This window comes from Pleuronectes platessa, chromosome 13 (assembly GCF_947347685.1).
Source record: "Pleuronectes platessa chromosome 13, fPlePla1.1, whole genome shotgun sequence".
Classification (NCBI taxonomy): Eukaryota; Metazoa; Chordata; class Actinopteri; order Pleuronectiformes; family Pleuronectidae; genus Pleuronectes; species Pleuronectes platessa.
The window spans coordinates 23744638-23768175 of record NC_070638.1 but is presented as its reverse complement, the minus strand read 5'-3'; the positions used below and the strand labels follow the sequence as shown (position 1 = coordinate 23768175).

General features: G+C 40.4%; 1 protein-coding gene across 1 annotated transcript in view; it reads right to left on the bottom strand.

Moving 5' to 3' along the window:
- The window catches only part of LOC128455143 (cadherin-6), a 74046-nt gene that overhangs the window by 5029 nt on the left and 45479 nt on the right, over nucleotides 1-23538 (bottom strand). Inside the window, exons 6-11 of the mRNA XM_053438819.1 lie at nucleotides 18349-18536; nucleotides 15975-16225; nucleotides 11000-11136; nucleotides 9136-9257; nucleotides 3265-3382; nucleotides 2441-2692 (exon numbers count right to left, since the gene is read on the bottom strand). Of these exons, the coding sequence (XP_053294794.1) occupies nucleotides 2441-2692; nucleotides 3265-3382; nucleotides 9136-9257; nucleotides 11000-11136; nucleotides 15975-16225; nucleotides 18349-18536 (1068 nt within the window). The remainder of the gene's footprint in view (nucleotides 1-2440; nucleotides 2693-3264; nucleotides 3383-9135; nucleotides 9258-10999; nucleotides 11137-15974; nucleotides 16226-18348; nucleotides 18537-23538) is intronic.

Genomic DNA, 23538 nt, shown 5'->3' with positions numbered 1-23538 from the left:
CTCTCCATGGATCTGTTGGCTATTATTCTACGTCCACATCTGTGTCCTTATGTGAAAATGTTGTTTTATGGGACACACTCTGGCGGACGTGTGATGTCAGAGAGGTGATTTAGTGTCACCTCATATTGGTTGGTACTATACTGTTTTGTTTCCAGCGAGCTACAGCTGACCAGAGCTGATGTCTTAAAATGTGACTATATTGTATTGTTCTGCATGATATTGTATGGCATTGATGTTTTATCATGATTTATCATTCAGTGTCATATCATACTGTATTCCTTTACTGCTATAGTGTTGTATCATATTGACTTGTTTGCTGTGGTACCATTGTTACACTGTATCATATGTTTTTTATGGTATTATCATTTAACATTGTACAGTTTGTATAATTGTATGGTATACTGATGCATGTTGTAAATATTATTTTGTTGATGTGCTCTTCACACAAATTCATTGCACTTCTGTCCATCCTGGGAGAGGGATCCATCTAGTTGAGGGTTAACCTTGTACAGATTGTTAAATGAGGTAAATAGTGTAATAATCAAAATAAAATTTGATTGATTCATTGATTGAGTGACTGATTGATTTTTAGTGCAGTACTGTGTTCTATCATTTGGATTGTGTCCTGAAGTGTTGTATAGTGTTGTATCCCATGGTGTCATATTGTATCATTATCTCTCAATTTACAGGTGAATTCCAGGAACACTCATATTCATTATAACATCATTTATTCTGCTGACGAATATTTGTTAGACTAAAATAACCAGATCAAGGCATTGGCATGACACCTCTTAGTATTGCCTTAGCCAGGTTGCCATGAGTGTGTTGAAGTGGGACAGTGGAGCCAGTTGATGGCCGGCTGCTCTCATCTCTCTGCACTCATGTAAGGGGAGTGTGTACACTGCATTTCAGCACTGCCTACCTCCTGTGTCTGTGTGTTTTCATACATCCCTGTGTCTTGCTGTGTGTGTGTGTGTGTGTGTGTCTGTGTGTGTGTGTGTGTGTGTGTCCACTAAGTCTGCAATGACTGCACCTTCAGAGGCATAAATATGTATTCATTTTCCCAGCAGCCCACTGGACCGTGACCACTGCATGAATAAGAGGACAAGTGGGGATGTGGTGGCAGATGAGATGCACTCATTTCCATAGAAGGTTTGATTGTGACGAACAGCAGCCGCCTGCAGCTATAAACTGACATTGTTTTCCATTACAGCAAATGAGAAAGGCTTCAATGGTCGTTTTAACAATGCTGTACAAATGGAACCACTGCACTGGGCTGGTGCGAGCATGATCAAACATGTTGCACGCTGTGTGTGCACGTTTCATTTCATATCTGTCATTCAAGTTTGTTCTGCTATTTGCTAATTGTGTAGAAAAATATTTTCCTTTTTTTTTTAAAATTTCCTGGCATTTAAATTTTTTTTAATCAATGTTTGAAAAGGAGCCATTTCATTCTTTCTGTTAACAATTGCACCTAAAAATGGAGGACATTTTGGCCATATTGAGATTTGAATTAGTTTTGTAGAATTGTGTGAGTACCATTGTTGGGGACTCAGGTGTACAAAAAAATTCTATTGCCAGTCTGATTTGTGTGGCTCAATAGAAAAATAACTGCTGGTCCAGGAGTTCTGGTTTCCTCAACACACTGTATGCTAACTTGTATTGTCTGTCTCCGTTTTTATATTTCCTGACTTTGCCAGTTTAAGAGGGACATCTTGCAAACTAAATAACAGCAAGTTGGGGCAGACACTGAATCTGGAGAGGATGTCCTCAAGAATCTGGAAACAGATGGCAACCATTCATTTTACATTTGAAATGGAATGACATGCTGAGATGAGCTGTTCAGATTGGACTTTAATAGGACTCAGGAAGAAGGGGCGATGGCAGCGAAACCTTCAGCGTCTTTTATTTTGTAAGTGTATGACTATATGTCACTGACATGAGGTTGTTTATAAGGGGAACAATACTTTTATTTTTGCGTTACATTAATATTTCGTGTAATACTGACCTGTCGTGCACGATAACGACTTTCCTTTATTTTTTACTTAAAAAATGACAGAATAGCTCAATCATATCTTGTCTTTCTGAGATAGAAAAGAAAATTTGATCTGCTGATGGAGACACAGATTCAGTCTGGGTACACATCAGGTAAAATGCTGACCTTATTTGGGAAAATCAGTTATTGGCTGATCCACATTAATAACAGTTTCTCTGCCAATGTGGTTCTGCTGCTGTATCAGTTAAATTTATTCCGTCACAGTGGGCAGCCAACTCTCTTGCCTTGTAACCTTACTTTCTGCATGTTTTAACTTTACTTACACAAATACAGTCCATCTTCTTTAGTTCAATCATTTCAACAAAGATGTATTGGCTGAAGTGAACACAGTGGGAGACACGGACGAACACAAACATACACACACACACATTTTCCCATACTCACTCAGCAGTATGATGGCACACAGGAGGATGGCGATGAGTGCACCAGTGCTGAGGCCTGGAGAGCTGCTGAGAGCCTCAGGATTACACAGCTCCATGTTGCCTTCGCGGTCGCAGGTGCACACCCTCACAGTGAGGGTCCCGGTGCTGCTCTGCATGGGGTACTCGCCGTCAGTGATCACCACAGGAACCAGGTAGATGCTCTGGTGAAGTCGGCTATAACTGGCTCGACGTGTCAGGATGCTGGCAGTGTTATCTGAGCAAGAAAAAGTCCTGTTAGAAGATCACTGCAGCACACCTGCTGCGCACAGTGTGTTAGACACTGTCACACAGCAGAGGTGTGAATAAAAATCACTTTATTACCGTGTTGCAAAGGGAAATGTGTAACAAGGCATAAGTGACAGATTCAGGAGAAATCTGTTGTATGAGTTGGGAAAAAGGAGCGACAGCAACAATATATTCACTTATCTCAGTACAAATAAAAAGGCTCACGATAAAAAAATCATATATCATAAATATATATTTGGCTAAACACAAAAAGCTAATCACATAACAGAAAAAAAGCTATGTCTTACTGATACTGTAATTAAGAGCAACTTTGTGTAACTATTCTTCTCTGTTGCCAGAGACAGTATGTCATTCAGGGATTTCCAGCATCTTTGATGATCAGGAAGAATTTACCATCCCCAGCGGTGAGAGTTAATTGAGAAAAACTAAACGCAATTCCATGGCTGAAGAAGTTGATACTTAGTAAATTCCCTTGTATAATGTCCTCTTCTTCTGTAAAATGTATAATTTAATCTATTGCAGTTATAAAGTGTGACCTACCTCCATTGTCTCGAACAGTGAAGTTGCTACGGTGCATCACCTCAGGAGCCAAACTGAAGAAAAACTTGTGTCCTGTCGACGGCTCATCAGCATCAACGGCGCTCACCGTCTGGATCCGCTGTCGGAGACACCAACATACATTGACATGAACACCACGGTGGAGTTAAGTGAATTAAGAGCAGTCAATGAGTGAAAAAGACTGGCGGGATAGAGATTCCTTTCACAGTGCCAGTAAACACTGCTGTGATGTAAAGCTGCCAACAGAGAAGCTGGGATATTATCAGCATCACATGTCTGTGCCAAGTCAACCATGAATATCTCTGTCATCAGCTCAGCTCAGAAAAAGATATATTACACTGATATAGAATGAACAGATTGCATATTGTGACAGATACCGTAAATGACAACAACCAATTCAACTGAGTCAATGTTCAGTTTAATATTCATAAAGATGTTCTCATTCTTCTAAATTAGATGCTCTCCAACATCATTTCCTTTAGTTAAAACGGGACTAAACACCTTGGCAGTGGGTTATGCTAATGCAGTAGTCGGGGAAGTGTTAACGTGTCACCAGTGGGACCAATTGTAGCTGACTAAATTCCAGCTGAGCACAGCTGCTGTTCTCTGTGAAGAAGTATGCTACAAGCTTTGAACAGCTACACAGGGTGAGAGAGTCAAACTCCAAAGGTAAGTTTTGAATAAGCCTTCATTTCGAGGCAACAATCCTGACAGCAGTGAAATCCTTAGTGGATTTCTGGGTGTCGCTGGATTCAAATTTAGAAAGCATGGGTACATGGGTAAAATGAGCTTCAATTATGAAATAAACACTTGGGCTTTCAACTATATGTTTTATGCCTCCTCATAGATGCTGAATGCACTAATTGTAAGTCACTTTCGATAAAAGCGTCCGCTCCATGACATGTAATGTAATGCAACATGATTGATAGGTTTTAAAGGCTTTCAACAAACTAGAAGAGTTTGTCAAACTCTAAATTTAAATCCAAAGACAAGCAAAGAATGGTTTCAATCTATAACCGGAGTTCAGTATATACAATAAATAATCGTAATATTATAACTACATGATTTTATACTATTGCATCTCCATACTGCCTGTTCAGAATTAACTGGAGGAGGATCAGCAAGGGGAAGAACAGCTACAGCAGGAAGATGGAGGAGCAGCTGCAGCAGAACAACATCCGCGGTGTCTGGAGAGGCCTCAGAACCATCTCTGGTCACAAGAAAGATGAGTCCCAGTCTGCAGGGGACCGAAGGTGCCAACCCAGCTGCCACCCCCCTCGTCTGCTCCCCCAGTACACTAAACTACCTCCTCTTCCAAACCCCTTCCCACAGCACTCAGCTCTCAGTCGCCCATCCCAAGCATCCTAGCCCCCCCTCACAGTCCACCCAGCACCACCCACTTCTCCAGTCTGTCTCTCACAACAAACCAGGTGAGAAAAGAGCTCAGGGAGATGAAGATAAGAAATGTGGCAGGTCCCAACGGCATCGGCTCCTCAAATCCTGCACTGACCAGCTGTGTGGGATTATGGCGAGGGTCTTCAACTTGAGCCTGGTGCTGGGGAGAATACCACAGCTATCGAGGACCTCCTTCATGGTGCTGGTGCCAAAGACCCTAGCGTCGGGGTGGATGACGCCTTCATCTACCCAGAACACAGAGCTCTTTCTCATCTGGAGAAGCCTGGGAGCACTGTGAGGATCATGTTCTTTGATTTCTTCAGCGCTTTCAACACCATTCAACCAGCATTCCTGAGGGACACACTGGAGCATGCTGGAGTGGACCTTCACCTCACATCTGCATATTGGACTACCTGACCAACAGACCCCAGTATTTGAGGACGTGAGACTGTGCGTCGGACACCGCTGTCAGCAGTACGCCCAAATATTCCTTACAATTTAGTATTGCATGTTACTTATTAATTGCTGTGAACATAGTGGAGTATTTAGCACCTAAAGAGCTGGGTATTTTTCAGGTGGACACAAACAGGATTGCAAGGTAACAATGCTGACGCTGCTTAGTGTCGGCTGGATGTGTAACCAGGCTACTGATAAAACTTCCCTCATAGCAACTTCAGAAGACATATATTGGACACTACGGTGCTGCGTATTTCTGTCATTTATCAGCTGATGACCATATATGTTTTTTAATACTCATTTAACTACAGTTTTATTGAATTGAAAATGAGAAACTAGCCAAGGGATCAAAGGCTTTAAGAAAGATCTTTGCCAATAACAAACATGTGCACATACACAAATACACTGAACAAATACGTAAACAGAGGGAAGCTGCGGAGAATATTTAGCGAACAAATACTGATGATTCACATTGATGGACAGATGAAAGGGCAGAGGAATTAAAGGATGAACGGATGGCAGGATGACAGGGATGTGCGGAGATTAGTGGCGACAAGCCACCATAGTGAAGAACATCAAGATGATGTTGGGCGTGCGCATGTGTGGTAATCAGCTGTGTAGTTGCACCTAATTGTGTTTTGTCGTCTAATATTTAACATGTCTGTTTTTCGTATCGTGTGTATGCTTTTATGCATGTGTGGGCATTTGTCCGTTTGAGTGTGTGGTATTAAACAATAAAGTGGGGACCTACATCTGTGTACACAGTCACATTATGGGGACTAATATTCTCATAACATAAATCATTTTAACATTTTAAGGTGAAGACATGATTTAAGGTTCATGGTTACACAAGCTGTATTTATGGTTATTGTTGGAGTCCCTTAGAAATGAATGGAAGTCAGTTTAATGTCCTATGTCTCGACTATGATAGAGTTTGTGCGTGTGATTGTTTGTGTGTGTAAACCCTACCTACAATACTAGATGTATTAAAGCTCCCACCAGGGTCCAAAAAGGAGCTCATCATCAAACACAAGAGAAGAACCACAACCATTCAGCTTCTCAGCTGCAGATATATTTGTTTAAGAGTCCTGTGTATGTGTTGAAATATGGAAAATGTATAGGCTTCAGCACTTTAATCACATAAGTTGAAATAATTCAAATTCAAATATCTTATGGATAAAATATTTGATGCTTTCAGTGCTACAGAGGTCTGACAAAGTCATTTCCTCTTAGACTGTAAAGTCAGTCCATTATTAAGATGCAGGGGAATTAAAATTATCTACTGTATGTCAATACTGAGATTTGTAACAAAAAAGCATATCAAAAAGTCTAAAACTCTTGATATGAACAGTAATAAAACCAGGAGACATGTTGGCCTACATTTGTAGAACCCATTACAAGGGTCAGTGTGGTAGTAATGACTGATTCTACGCAAATGCTATGTTTCCCTGTTTATAAAAGGGGATTATCAGCTCAGTTTAGCCTCTTGGACTTGGCATGTCCCATAAGTGATTCATAAAAGCATCAGTGCACAATAACTACAGTACCACCTGCTGTGTGAAGGCTGTAGACCCAGTTTCCCTTCTCGGTTGGAGGTCATTCAAGTTTAGTTTTCCGAGCTGATAAAATATCAGAAAAAAGCCACTAATATGAATCAATGAAAAACAGCAGTTCAACACAATATATTTGCCATTCTGTGTTTAGGAAGAGTACACAGAAATAAATGTTTCTTAATGTTACATTTCATAACATCTTACCACTTAGGTCATGAAGTGCATTTGTATTAAATTTTCTGCATAATTCTGCAAAAAGGACTTGAACATAATGAGTATTTTATGAGCCAGGTCAAAACATTTGACTCTTTTTATGCCAATAAAATACCCAGATTAAATATTGTACGTTTTATTTAGACATCCGGTGTCTTTGGCTGCTTCAGGTTACAGTGGCCTCCTGGTTAGTCTGCCTGTAGTCCTGTCTCCTTGCTCTGCTGATCTGATCATCGATGAACCTAATCAGTTCGTAACCTGGTTACCATTCTCAGCCAGTAACCGAATAGCCAAATGTCTAAATGAGCTCATGAGAGAAACAGCGGGAGATTCTCAGCAGGATTCACCACGAGCAAGTGGGCATGTCGATGAAGTATGAAAAGCAAAAAACAATACAAATACCTCATGATGTCAAAAGATCTTTCGGTGCTAAGGACTTGTGTTGATGTGCTGTAAACACAAACACATGATCTCTGCGGCAGAATCAATATGTTACATCCCACTTCCTTCATACTGCACCCCCCCCTCACCTGAACACTCCACAGATCTCTGTGGTAATGTGACGCGACTGAGGGGAGGATCTCTATCTCATTTGCTTGTTCTGTCTCAGCAGTGACCTTGGTGAATGGAATGTTATGACAACTGATAGAAATCAAAACAGAAAACATTCAATTAACTTCAATTACTCAAAATTTGATAACACATCAAATCTCCTCTCAACACCACATGCACCTCTCGTTAGGATTGTAAATTGAAAGAGCCACATTCAACCTCGACCTCAAGCCCCTGTATTTCTTACAGAGTCTTACGTAACAACAGCAATTTGTGTATATGTAAGTCTAACGTCAAATCTGTCTCTGAATCTGAATCCATTGAACTAATAACCTACAAATCATTGTACTGTCCTTGTCCACACTGACTCTATCATTCAGGCATGGCACATCACGAGTCCCGTCAATGAAAGCAGACTGGGGGTGTGTGTAAGAGCAAAGTCTATAATGGTAGGTGTCACCACCATCTTGGCAACATCCCTGGGCAGTTCTTCAGGACCTACAAGACCAGGCTCTTATCTAAATGAGTTGGGATGGAGCCACAACTGCACTTTCAATGATCACAGGGAAATAAAAACAGCATGTATCCAATCAAAAGATAAAAAAACAATCTACACACAAAGTTTTACAGTCTTTGCCTAAAAATGAGCTACAGCATTTATTTTCACAGGTAATACTTGCTGTTGCACTAGTTGCATGATTTGTTTCCTTTTTGGTCAAATGCATTTTTAGTTCCTCTGAGTAGATTGTAGTGTTTGTTGTTTGGGACCATTTTATTACAGTGGAAACCGCTGACACAGATCACGGTTCCTCACTATATCTGTGATCACTATATCCAATTTCCCCTGTGTTGTTATTATGTGAATTTAAAAATCACATGTATTTCTTTCCTTATAGCGCAGTTATGTCCTATTCGTTATGTCTCCCCTGCTGGCTGAGGTGAAGCAGTAATTAGCAGCTTCTCAACAAACCATCAGCCATCACAGAAATTACCTGTGTTTAAAAAAGGATGCCTTTAAAAAACCCAGTTACTGGTTGCCATAAGAAGCACAGACAAAAGACAGTGAGGCTGTTATTGGGCTGCAATCTATTTTGGTATAACACTTGGATATGCTATGCTGCAGGGATAAGCATTTTTTAATGAACCTTTTTTTCCTTCCTAATTTGAAAAGCGAAATATACAAAACTCTCGGGTAACAGAATTCTAAGAAGCTCTGACTGTAACACATGTAGCTGGTGGCATGACGCTGCTAATTTATGTTAATTCTAAAAGAAACTTAATGAAAGCAAAACCTGGCTGTTTGGTTAATGTGCTCTCTGTAAATCAGTGTCTGCACTCAGGAAAAAAGCCAAACTACAAAGTGCTGCATGTAAGTGCAGCATTGTTTCAGTGTGTCAGATTAATATCTATTCAACACTGTGCTCTATCTATTCATTCGGGTGTAGCTGGGTGTGAAGATTGATGAGGTCACCATGCAAAAGGGACCAGTGTCCATCTTTTCAGGCAGCACCAAGTTCAAAATATTCGAGAAGGTTAACCCAAGGCTTTAGTTGGTTAGAAGGACAACCAATCTGGATGCCACCCGGGCCGGATGTAGTTGGTTTAATAAATCATACATTTCCCTTGTCTATAATGATACAGTATGTTTTTTTTCTTCATATATGTGAAGTGATAAGACTTTTACCTGAGCAGCCTTGGTTCTCTCACAGACGAAGGTTTCATAAACAGTGGCGAAGGTGGGAGCGTTGTCATTGATGTCCAGCAGGCGGATGTAGACGGGAACATGGCTGCTCTGACGGGGATTATCTGAAGGCAAACAGAGAAACGGCTTTATGCTGAGGAAACACATTCACACAGGGAGCTCCCCAGTATAACCTCAGCTGGTTTGTGTTTGTGTCTGCTGGTCAACCCTGTATGATGGATGAAGTTACAGAGTTAAGGCTGTTCATGCTCCCGCGCCGAAGCTACGCCGTAGGTACGCACTTATCCTAAGCACAAGGCTGAGTGTGAGTCGTGAGGCAATTGCACCACCCGAATGATAGGGGTGGTAGATTTTCTATGCTTGTGTGGAGTGTCAGCCATTTTGTGGTCCGCTTATTTACAAGCCCTCTGGCATCTCTGTTTAGCTCAGAACAATGGCGAGTGTTACTAATCGGATCGTGTTGGAGTTGGAGCTGATATATGTTGAAGATAATTACCATTTCTTAAAGCAATGGAATGAAGAAAAGAAAAACGTTTGTTCCGTGTTTGTACCCTTAATTCAATACAAAAATGGCGGTGTGTCCGCCGGATATGCGATGTTACCAAGCGGACCAATCATTCTTCTGCGTAGCCTTGACGTGTAGTTCAATGTTTCAGGAGATGCACGACAGGGTACGGCGTAGGGCTCTGTGTAGGCTACACGTCTACATGCAGGCTATATTACATTACATTTTTTGTTTGACATTTTCCCTGCTCTCCCTCCCGCTCACATGTTGTCTCAGTATCTTCACTTATGTGAAAATAAAAGATGAAAAATTTAAACATGAAAGAGGGAAAAAAAAGGTTTCAAGATCAAATTCATAAAAATTGCCATATTTCTTCAGCCAATGTCTGAGCCAATGGTTTCTAGCGTCCTGTAATTTTCACAGCGTGCCTCAGTTGAAGCAAGGAAACCAATCAGGCTTCCATTTCACACTTGTGTTTGAGTGAAATTGTTTGCGGAAGCTGAGGTATTTGATGTTAATGAAACATGAAACTGGTAAAAAAAAAAAGAAAAGAAACAAAAAAGATTTTTGAAGGCTGCCTGCCATTATTTACTTTGTTATAGGCTTTCTCATTGATTACCACAAATTCATCAGTGTCCAACAGTGACTTAATACTCAGCAGCACAGCGTGACTGAAAACAACAGGGCTTCTTCTGTTTCAACACATGTTCTCTTTCTTTATATTGGCTGTGGAGGGATAATCAGGAGCAAGAAGTGTAAGTGACAGTGTCTCAAGGTCCCTCAGAGGTGTGACTGACTGATTATTCCTTCCTATGCTTACCAGATATAAATAATACTTGCTTTTATGAATAGGAATCAGGAAATAATGAATCCCTCCTCATGGTGTCAGGAAAAGTTAGTGGGGCTCCTCACACCATTGAAAAAAGACACTTTTCAATGATTTCATAAAAATTATTTCTGTAGAAATGACTCATTCTCAGGTCTGTGGATTATCCAATGTGACCAGGATATTGTTTTTTTGTATTGTACTTTTTTTTCAGTTTGTCTGAGGAGCGTCAATGACATTCCATTACTTCCATTTTATTGGAGTGGTAGCAGGAATCCCAGAGGAGGCTATCTAAAGAAAAAATAAGTTTTTTAGATAGCTAAATGAGATTTTGTTATTGAGATGAACAGATGCTTTCCTGTTTCCCACTCAGCCAGTCCTGGATGCTGTAATTAGTGTTACACCCCTTGTCCCTGAGTTCCCTCCGCGATAAATGTGTCTGGCTTCATTCATTTATACTCCACATCAATAAATCACATCATATCTATAACTCATCCTGCACATGCCGCACTTACTGAACTCAGTGGCAATGACTGAGATGTTATGCCAGGCAGTCTCCTCCCTGTCCAGGCGTTTGAGCAGGAACACAGACCCGTTCCCCGGATGGACGTTGAACAGGCGGTCCATGTCGGTGCGACGATCGATGGAGTACCTGTAACAAACGAGTGAGCGAGAGGGTAGGAAAGGGCTAAGTTAAGCCAGTGGGTGGGATGAACCGCAGTAACCTTTGTATCGGTGGAGCCCCTACCAGGTGGTAACTGCAGGAAGGAGGATAATTGATTTCTCTCAATCTATGATGGAGGCACGCGCATGACGATATATGCAAAGCGAAAGAGATTTTCTGGGCTTTGAAGTTGCTGTAGATAAGGCTGAGCCTGTAAAGCTGTTTAAAACCATTTTCAGACATGACTTCGGGAGAAATGGGATCAGACTTTGTCCACAAGTTTGCTTTCACACATGAACAGCGCAGCAGGACATTCTTCACTCAGATGCGTTCACAACAGGAACAAGTTCTACGGAGGATTCAGTTGAGGGGGGTGCAGCAGACAGGGCAGGATGGAACATATTAATTCTGCTGACTTGTTTTAGCTTGAAGCACATCGACATCAGCATCGGCCATTATCACCAAGAGCTCTCTTGAAATCTTGGTTTGTGTATGCCTCTGCTTTTTCACAAGGAGATATTTGTTTTGCCTTAGTTGATCCCCGGGGAACTGTTAGGTTTCCCCCTTAAATATGATAAGGTCTCTGTCTTGCTCTGTGATGTACCTTTAGGTAAAATTGAAATGAATTAAACTGATATGAATCTCTATTAATTCGAGTTTACATGGAGGCTCACGAACTTTGCCCAATAACAACATGTAATCTTACTATTTCTTCAATAACAACAGAGGAGGTTTTAAAACTTTCATTAACATGGCCAAATTGCCAGAGAAGCCAAAGAAGAACACAATAAATGTTGGTAAAGATCAAATAAAAAGGGGGTTATACCCTTGATCTTTTGTAGTTTCTCAGGAAAAAATGTCTCAGAAATTTATAGTGTTGAGATCTATGAGTATGTACAATGTGGTGCAGATGATCAGATTATCAGAAAGGGGCTAGAATTTCTGTACTTTTTAAACTCTGAGGTGAAATCTAAAATACGTAAGTTCGGTCAAGAAAAAATTCATCCGAGCTTGATGTTCTAACAACTGGAATCATATAACTGTTGCGCTGTGAGTCGCAGCATTCCGTCCTCCCCCCTCTTATTTCTCAATCTCACTATAGCCTGTTCAAAACATCACAGCTACTTGAAAATCCCTGCCACTGACTGTGGACTGCTCTCAGAGCGTTCTCTTTTTTTGAACTAGTTGCTGAATGCAGCTATTCACAGCTTCACAGCACTCCATAGATAATAGAACTGAGATGCCTTTGCCTCTGTCTTTTTCCGCCTGCCTGTCAAAGTGGTAGCAAACTGCTTTGTGAACAGGAACCTCACATTCTACTCCATGTGAATATCGTCAGTGCCTGGATCAAGGCTAGTTTCACAATCCACTCAAAAACATATCATCAAACAGCTATCAGCAGCTAATTGTGTACCATTCAATCTTAATTATTATTTCCCATATAAGAAAGAAAACATTGTCTGACTACAATCCACGCTTGGTCATAATTAGGAAGCACTCAGCAGTAAAATAACAGTTCACTGACACAGTGTGAATAGATGATGTAGTCACATACGCAAATGCACAACACAGACATAATTGGAAATGGGTTTAAGTGTGTGTCTGTATGTGTGTGTGTGTGTGTGTGTGTGTGTGTATGTGTGTGTGTGTGTGTGTGTGTGTGTGTCCTCTTGTGACACATCATTTTAAGAGCACTCCATTGTCCCATGCTTGTTTTAATTGGAATACGTTCCTCATCACTTCGTCTGCTTTGAATGTCGAGAAATAAAGACGGAGTTCCAGCCGGCAGCTTCCACTTTATTCTGCTGACATACATACATCATGATTACTTCCTTTTCTTACTCAGCCTGCGCCACACCACACCACACCACACTTCAATACATTACACTACACACTATAGGGCTGAAACAATTACTCAAGACTGGTTTACAAATAATCCTCAATTCAGATTTTGTGCATTATACAACTATGTAGGCTACTGCTCAGTGGTCACTGTGTTTCGCAGGACGACCTACTGTGGGCAGCCTCACTCCCAGACTCACAAGTGCTTCAAGTTGTGTCACATTAATTATTTAAAACGTGGTGGCCTCATTGAAATTCATCGAGATTAAGTTTCATACTTATCAGAAATAGTTTAAGACTTCTCATATATGATCTAAGAAGGCATTTGTTGTTTGTTGTGTGCAGTGACACCACTCTCGCTAGCTTGTTCTTCCAAAGACATAAACATCTTTGTCTGTGTCCCTGTTGTCGTCGTTGTGTTGCCCATGTTGGCTAGTTTACAACATCTACAGCCTTTAAATGCCTTTTGACACCAAATCCTCCATGTTATGTCTATCAACTGTCGTAGATACTCTACTACTCTGCTCTGCTGCTGCATGGACACTTTCATTTCACACAGCAACAGTTTAGTTATGGACTAACTTATGGGGTCCAAACAACATAGTGAAGACATCATCTATGTATGTCGCTATATTTCCTCTTCTTTTGCTGCTGGGTCAGTGAGTTTTGGTCACAGAAAGATAATAAAGATAGGCTCTGGTTGGAATCATTGGAGTCTGGGCTTTTATATGATAGCTTGTGTTGTTAGCATTGAGTAGCATGATGTTACTGGCTTTGTGGACAAGTAAAGTTTTTTCCACATGCTGATTTAGTTGCTTGGTGTTTGAATTGTGTGCACTATCCAAATCTATGATTATTTAATCCTCATCCCCTCTTTATTTACACTGCTCCATTTTCTAGATCAATATTTGTTTTTTAGCTGTGTCCTATTACTTTTTCTTTTTGGCAACAGCACAAATTGCCTACAGAGATCAGGAAAGTTTCAACTTATCTTAACAGTCTTGTAACTCCTGATCAATACCCGCAGCAGCAGAGCAAATTACTGAGGGCCTTGGGCTTCTTATTTTGTAAACATCAGAAAATTCCCAGGATGCACTGATGCCATTTGAGAAATGGACAATTACTAACAGGAGAGACACAGAGCTCTCAGCCTGTAGTAGGTGCAGGTCTCTGTTGTGTATATACTCTGCAGTTATTACACACAGCTGTAAATTCCACAGACAGCTGGGTTTATTATTTTACCAGTGATCACTGTACCTCCTATCTTTTAGCCTGCTCCACATTTCTCCTCTGTTTACACAGTTTTCACACTCTTATCAGAACCCTTGTAGGCCTTTAGAGAATCCAAGACAATTTGAAGTCAAACTTTATCCAACTCCACTGTAGTTTAGCTGAGATTTTAAAAAATAACAGCAAAAAGCACAGATATGTAAACTTTCAAAAATGATAGCCCTGCGCTGCAGAAATGGTCTTCCACGTTTCAGTGATACACGGTCCTATCTGAGACGAAGTGATGTTCAGATGCAAAAGTCTGAATACGTCTTTTGTCACATAGCTCAAATATGTTAGTTACACAACTTCTCCTGCCTCCCCTCTATCTCTATTCTCTCCCCTCTTTTCAACCCGCCACTCCTCTGACTCGCCCCCTTTTTTTTCCCGCTCGCCCCAACTCTGCTTCCTACAGAGGCTCTTCCTGTTAAAAGAAAGTTCGAATTTTGGGAATTGTTGGCAATTTTAAGTGGAAATTCTCTCAGGTATCTGAGTGGGTTCTACTGACGGCTGCAGTGGCCGGCTGAGACCCGGTAGAGGCAGGACTGAACAAACATACAAACCTGACTTGCTAACTCAGGGGTGTCCAACTTTTTTATCCCGAGGGCCACATACAGAAAAAAATTCGAAGGTCTGGGCCACACACTTCTCAGTTTAGACACTAGGTGGCGCCCAACTCAGCCCTGACCTGCCAGCTGTCCCTCAGAACGCAGTAACACTTCATGGATTCACCTCATCTGTCCAGGTTTCTCTACCTCCTGATGTTGATAGCAAGTCAATCCCCGGACAGTGAAAGCATAACGCGCCTTACTCTGCCTAGTTATGATCAGAATAGCAGAGTAAGCCAATCAGAGGCGGAGTATTATGGGTCATATCTGTTTTTGTCTTCCAGGTAAAAATATCACCTGCCCTTTACCCAAACTCGTGATTAACCAAACGCATTAAAAAACAAAACTAAATTCAGACTCTAAAGAAATTCCAACATGAAGCGAACTACAACAAAAAAATTCAGCAGACGTTTCATAACGTTCTGCGTCCTCTGTGCTGATTCTCCCTCTTGTACAACAATTTAAAGTGAAGAATCAACCTCGGTGAGTACTTTTTAAAGGCAGACCCTTGTTAATTATGATAATAACCTTGAGGGAAGTTATGTATTACGTAATATTTGCAAACTGTAATATTTATACGATAATTTTTCCAAACTGCCCCACGATTAATAATGTTAATTTCTGTAATGGTGGCCCACTCTGGTCTGCTACAAAGTACTGGCCCATAGACAACTGACTTGACTCAAAATGCATCATCATATAGCTGCATCACCATGGAGTCTGTGAGCCAGTATTGATGCAAAATCTGCGTCTGCATCAGAAATTAAGTAACAATTTGCCCATTTCTAGGTGAACTAAATGTGCAAGTGTACATGTCTCTGTTTATATAATTTGTTGGAAGGGCTGATTAAAAAAAAAAGAAGAATTAAAGGACAATACCCAATTCTCCAGGCACCGCTACACCACCGCACTTGGTCAAAACAAAACCAGCAATGCCTTATAATGAGACCTACCTGCTGAAGGCTACATCTAATCTGCAGTCAAGGGAATGTGCAGTGAGACTGTAAATGTCTTTAAAAAATCCAAAGGACAGCACATCTAAAAGTCAATGAGGCATGAAAAAAAAAGGCTAAAACTAAAATAGAGTTCAGTGAGGTTTGGCCTTACTTGACCATGCTGCGAGCTCCATCGGGGTCCATGGCGCTGACCAAGCCCACGGCCACGCCCACCTCAGCATCTTCCTTCAGCTCCATTAGATAGCTGGCCTTGTCGAACAGTGGAGGCTCGTCCACGTCCTCCACGCCAATTCGAACCGTGGCCATGTCTTTGGAGCCTGCGGACATGAAGCGAGGGTCCACCTGGGTGTTCTGGACCTGGATCTCTACAGTGTATGATGGCTTCTTCTCAAAGTCCAGAGGCTGCAGAGGCAAAGAGAGGAACACCGCAAACACAGGAGGGTTGTAAGAGGACTGTTTACAGTAATAGGAAGTAACAGGAACATCAACACCGGATGGCAAAATTGAATCTGAACCTCCTGTCTATATATTATAGACAGGCTTGAGTGCCAAGAGGTGCCACAAATTATTCTGAATAGAAGAATGAAAATAATAATAACTGGCCACAGAAACCTTCTGGACACTTGGGGCCAGCCGAACAATTTGAACATAAAACATCGACATATTCCTGTTGTGATAAGCACTGTGCTAACATGCTGATGACGATACAGAACTGTGCCTGATTCTCTGTGGTCTCATTATGTGCTTGTTATGTTTGTAGCCATTCTGGACCTGTTTTATTGAGTGTGATTTCATAATAAAACATGTTAAATAATGAATCAGAATGGACGGTAAAAGACTGAATTGTTATTATATCATCTTTTGCTTATATAGGAGAACAGTTTAAAAAACTATTTGATTCGATATATGATCTAAATTGATATTTGAAAAGTTGAGCATCAGAGGCAGGATTTATGGAATGTAAGAGCACATCTGGGGGCTAAAGTCTGTCTGAATGATAACAAAATGAGAACAGCACATGTGGTTAGAGTGGAAAATTTAACATTAATAAAATTGTGATGAAAGCAGCCGACAGATTCAATCTGATGACAAATTGAAATAGTTTTTTCAAAAGTGCAAATTATGCTGGTGAAATCTGCTCCCTGACATCGACTGTGGCAACGCTGCATGGTTGTTGTTTCAAACAAGAACAAAGCTTCAGATTCACTTGAACAGCTCGACATGCACTGCCTCTGCTTCCTTGAAGAAATCCTGGATATTGTTCTCATCTCACATCCTGCTGACAGAACATCATTACTTCTTTGTTAAAGCCTGCAGACTTTCTGAGGTTGTGTCAGCAAGAGGAACAAAAGAATTTCTAAATATCAATTGTGAGTGAAAATCAGTAAACACACTCTCGGTGAGGACACTGTGAATCATTTTCAAAACTCAGCAGCATAACAAGCTCCAGTCCAGTGCATTAGTGCCTGCTGCACAGGGTTGGGAAGGTAAAGATGAAGAAGTTTAATTTGGTTTCTTTCATCTGTCAAGCATGCCGGGGCTTTGCATATTTAAGAGTACATGTAAAACAGACTACGTGGGCAGGATCCGTATGAGTAGAAAGTGTGGGATCTGCTGAATCACTACTTTAGAATTAATTTGATTCAACCAATGCCGTGAAAAAAATATCAAGATAATTAAAAGACGCCTTATTTGAACATGAGCATCAGAAAAGCAGAAGATTTATCTATAATCAACAATAGATGCACACTCGTGAGTTTTCATTCTGCTCCATTCCGTGTGCAGCTACTGAAGTTTATTCAGCTTTTTATTTTACTTGCTTTTACAAAGATCTAGCACAACAGGGGGTCCCAAACTTTTCAGCCCCCAACCAAAATACGAAAGGAGGAAAAGAGCCATGCAAACATTTGATCAATTTATTATTTATACTTATTTAATATAGGACTGTGTGTATGTGTGCATGTGTGTGTATGCTTCAAAGCTTCTTTTTGTTCAAATGCTACACTGATGTGTTTTCTATTATAATCAAAATATGCACATACTACATAAATGCAGCCCATGAAATAACAAACGCAAATAACTTGGCAATTATTAATCATGCATAACATAAATTATTATTAGTTGTTCTCTGAATAAGACATTTTTAATCTTAGTGACAGCTTTATGGCTTTCTGTTTCCATCTAAAGGTAACAGCAATGACACTGGGACACTGATGTGACAGACTTTGCCACATATGCCAAAGGAAACTGGGATATGATGGTGTTATTCATTCGCAATTATTTTTCTGTTGCCCTGCCCCCGCTTAATCAGATGACTGTTGAATGTTTATAGTAATCCATTGGAATTGGTTATTCAATAGACTTTCAGCATGACAATGCATTTTGTTCATCTTCAATTCGTCTCACCTGATTGAAATGTCTTTTGTGCCTTAAACGTAAAAGTAATTTAAATACCTGGTTTTCAGATAAGTGCTACAAATGCGATTAGTGGTCTTGGACCACATTTTGGTCATGCTCCCTCTCACCTTGCTGACAGTGATCACTCCTTCCTGGGTGATTTTGTCAGTAGAGATCTCAAACATGTCCATGCCGTCTCCACTGACGATGGTGAAATACATCTCTGCGTTTTTCCCGGTGTCTCTGTCAGTGGCTTGAATTCTCCCAACTGGGACGCCAGATTTTGATGACTCTGCAACCCTGAATTGGTAAATACCTGAAAACACAGAAAACATCCCTGACGGTCAGCTGGATGGTGTCTGCACCGTCATGTACATCCATGTGAGGAGACTAAGGTTCACTTCAATCTTTAATTCAGTGACATTTCACAGTTTAAATAATTTTTTTGTCTAAAGTTGACCTGTTATTGTATGTGAGTTATGACTGTAATAACTGTAATTCACATAAACGTCAAGTGTTTTTTTTATTTGTGGGTTGAAATGTCAATCAATCAATGCATTAACAGTAAGTATTTTCCTTGATTTATTACTCCCATATTAATGTAAGTAGTTAAGTATTATGGCCGCAGAACAATTAGCCCAATGGGTGATTTAATGCGTAATGTATGCTTTAGCAATTGTTCTCATTACATGTGCAGAACTGCAATTAGACATTTAAAAGTGTGTATTTTGGGTCTAAAAACTAAAGTGAAAACTGCAGAGAGTCTTTATTTTACCATCCTGCAACAAAGTCTGTGTGACAGTGTGGATCACATACAATTCTTTAAAGGCCCCAGGAAATTAAAAAAATAAAAAAACGTTACAAATATATGTTCCCTTATTGTGAAACAGTTATAGCAGTTTGACGACTCTGCCCTCATTAGCATTTATTCACTTTGTTTCCAATGATAACGATTTCTCAAATTTTTTATTCCCTCCTCGTGACTATAAATTCTGCCAGTTAGCGGCCAGTGCACAAGGACCTACACTGTCTAATTAATTTGATAAATCTGCAAGCATTGGCAAAGTGAGTTGTGAGAAGTCGTCGACAACAGAGAGCAGGCTGTCGTCATGACTTTTTCCTGTTGAGCTGCAAGTTACTGTGAACTCTGCTGCAGGGCCATGATGCACATTCACTGTAAACACCAATCAAACACCTCCTCACCTGATGGTTTTCCTCTATAGCATCAACACCCACTAACCAGAAATTCAGTGGTTTGATCCCCAGCTAGAAAAGTATATAAATTAACAGAGAAGCTAAATCACTCTGGGCGGGTCACCTCTCAGATTATAATACATTTATGGTCTGAGTTCACTATCTACCAGTCAGAGGTATCCTCAATTTATAAGATACTATGTAAGTGGACACATTGTTTGTATCTGTAAATGTATGAACTATTAAAAGCTTGAAAGTATATAGTGAAGAATTGTCCATCATGACACCAATGACTGTCAGAGCTGGTCCACAAACATGCTGTTGAATAACAAGCTGTCAGTATAATCTGTAAAATGTGATTCTGTTAGTACACTCATACAATTCATGTATAAAGGTAGGGGAAGCGAAACTATCTACACTACCCATTGAGCCATATCAGATAGATTGGCAATATTTAATATATAAATTCAAAATGCTACTTTACAGCTGCTGCTCCTGAGCAGGATGTGCTCAGAATACACATTTCATCACGGGAGATGGAAAAACACTGCCACATCTGCAGCTGCCAGCATCCTGAATCTCTGTCGAAGGTCGTTTCATAGCCTTCATAACACATGCATGTGAACTTCTAAATTGGGCTGGCCGTCCAGTTGAAGGTCCACGGTGGGAAACTAATGTACTGCAATATGGACTATTGAAAACTGTGTTTCATATCAGTCACTGTATTTATTGGCACAACCTTTTGGTCTTTGCCCCTACTATGCTTCATATATATGACTAATGGAAGTGAATATTCTACTATATTCGATTTATTGCGAAGGGAGCCTTTTGAGATATTATTTTTGTGAAAAGACTTTCACTGCTGTTGGACTTGCTCGACCATGCAAACAAGGCCACTCTATTTCATTCCTTCAACCACCTTGCTGAAAAGGTTAGTTGTGTTATTTGTGCATATCCATAAACCTGTTGGTACCATTTTGTAGTTGGTTTGTGTACAGCACACAGAGCTGACTGTGAACAACCCACAGGCAGCGCCACAAAGTGCCATAAAAAACCCAACTGGGACACATATTCTGACAGCAATGCATACGAGCCAACAGAATGCTCCTAAAACCTGAAAAATACTGGAATTACCCACAAAAATGCCACAAAAAATTAAAAAGAAAAAACAAGTTACCAATCACTGACTAACAAATCAAAACTCCAGACCAAATCCAACTACATCACACAAACAACAAAAGATATTGTAGATGTAGAGGTGTAATCCATGACACCGTTATATCACTGTTGGATGTGGTTGCGGGAGAAAGAGACTCAAACAGTCTGCCATACTTTTATAAAGTCTATCTGGGTGATGACATGACATACATGCAGTGACAAGAGTCGGGCTCTCTATGTGCTGTGGACAGCTGTTTTCATCGAGCTTCATCATAAACTGTGTTTCCACTGCAGGAACCTTCTCAAGGAACTTTAGGAACCTTTGCAGGAACTATACGTTTCGCAGAGACCAGGGTACAAGTTCAGGGAAGTCTTTTCATCCCCCTAAAAGTCATTAGTACTTAACGAAGATTGCATTTTATCAAATTGAAATTACAGGAAGCTTTAGGGTGGGGCTCTCTCTCTGCCTCTCTCTCTTTATCTGACGCTGCTCGTGTTGGCGGCCTGTAAAAACACCCATAGAAGCTTTTCCATTGTCTGCAAGCAGGCAGAATTTGGCACAACATTAGTAGATGGGGCTTTTACTGCGCATTTAATACAAGCATACAGTTTCCAGCTCTCACTGTAGCAGAGAGCTACCACCAGTGTGAATTCTGTCACACTGGCGATAGCTCATTTTTGTAAAGTCTTCTGTATTACCTATGCCTAATTTACCTTATTTCTCCTGATAGGAGTAAAAGGTCCTGGTTAAAAGTATGAGTACAGAATTTGTTCCTGTTATGAAACCCTGGTTCTTACCTTTGCTGGTTTCATGTCTGTGCTGTTTTGCGACATTACAGAATTAACCAATACCTTGTCATCTGCTTATTTCAACCTTTTAATACTGAAATAGGGTATGTCACATGTAATCCCTCTCAAGTTTACCCTGATTTTTCTCATTAGATTTTTTTTTTTTTTGGGGAAATTTCACCATCCACTTAAGCTGGTGTTTGTGTCTTGTCTATTGTGGCCCCATGAGGCCTTTTCATACTGTTACTGGCGAGCTGCACAAAAAAACCTGACTTTACATACAGTCACAACATCACCAACTAAGCCATTAAGTAGACGACAGGTATTGATCAAGAACCCTGTCATAAGGGTGAGTCAGAGTGACAGAGAGAAAATGAAATAGATCACATATTCTCAAACAAAGACAATGAGAAAGTGTGTTTTTTAATAAAAAAACATATCACAGCATAAATGCTGAATAGAAAAACTCTGTCTTTGTTGTTAGTTGGGTAGACTGCAAGGACAAAAGAAGCCCCGAAAAAGACTAAACAATAATGTAATTGATGATGGAAGCCAGGTGCAGGAATAATGTCTCTCTGCCAAACTGCTGACAATCATAAAAAAAAGCATGTCAATGTATTTTGTGTGAGCATGATGTTTCCTTTTGTTCTCTGCAGTAAGTGCTAACACTGTATTTTGCTTTCAGTTTGTTGCTGAGGAGAGCTGGCTGTTACTCAGATTTACCCTGACAGATTTACCCTTACCCCCAGTTTGTACTAAATAAGGCAGAGTCACGGAACAGAGTCCAGGAACACTAACACACCTAAATGACTGCAAATGATTTGTCACTGTGCTGCTTGAACCTGAGGCATTTTCATATCAACATATATCCTTTACTTAGTGTGCTTGTGTGTGTGTGTGTGTGTGTGTGTGTGTGTGCATATGTTTCATCTCAGAGATGTAGTGGTGCATAAACCACTTGAGTTAGTCATTATATACTACTGAGACACAGCAGGTGTCATACACTCTGGCAGTTAGACAGAACTCAATCTGCCACTGTTTGGGTATATTTAGGTGTGTTTGCATGAATGTAGCCAAAGAGAGAGAATGAGATAAAGGATGATAAATAATACACTTAATTTCAGTGTAGGGGGAAAAACAATGGCTCATCTGCAGCTGCAGTGGCTTTCAGATGTAGTGATGTTCATTCAAAATCTTTTTTTACATCAATAGCCAACAAAATTAAAATTTCATATTTAGAGTGGACCAGTGTCTGCAACACATCTTATAATAAAGGTTAATGAACAGATGTTCAATCCTCCTCGACCTCAACTTGTAGTTGCATTATTATGAGCTGATAATAAAAGATACAGGCCAGGCTTATGGACAGCTTGGGTACAGATTTTTTTATTCAGAGAAGGCCACATATCCACGTGCTGTGGGGTTATTCTGGTGACAGCCTGTTGCAGTCTGAGGAGAGTACAGACTCAGATGGTGCCACTGTCCAAGGAAAGCTGTGATAAAGCCTGTGAATAAAGTTTATTATGAATGTCCCTATTCAGATCATGTGTGTATATTAATTTCTTGAAAATATCAGCAGTGAGAAATGATGGTCCCACAGCAGTGCACTCTGTGAAACTGCAGTTCACTTCAGTGAGTGTAATTGGTCAACTAAACCAATTAGCAACCACTGACCAACAAGCCAAAGAAGGAAAATGAAGCCGAACACACCGAGCAAAATCAAACCAACAACGAACACACAACAGTGTCTTCCACAGAAGTTTTTGGGATGGTAGACATGCCAGATACCCAAATTAACGTGTATAAGCAATACAAAGGTGACATTTTTGTAATATGTCCCCTTTAAGATTAATATGACATGTAACACAAGACAGTAAAGAACCCATCCAACAGTGTCTTATGTTACTGTCTCTGATGTGATTGGTGCTCTGTGGCTGCTGTACTTAAAACCTACAAATACATATACCCACACTGACAGAATATAACCACAAAAGCAATTTTACTTGTGCAACTGCAGTACCTGTGGTAGTCAATCGGTTTATTTCTGTGTTAACAGAACACTAAGACAAACAAGTGGGGGCCTGGTGAAACCCCAAAGAGCCAGAAGTAAAGAGAGCAGAATTCATCTCCACTCAGCTTTCTTTCCGGCTGATTGGAGATTGTGTTTCCTCTCGGCT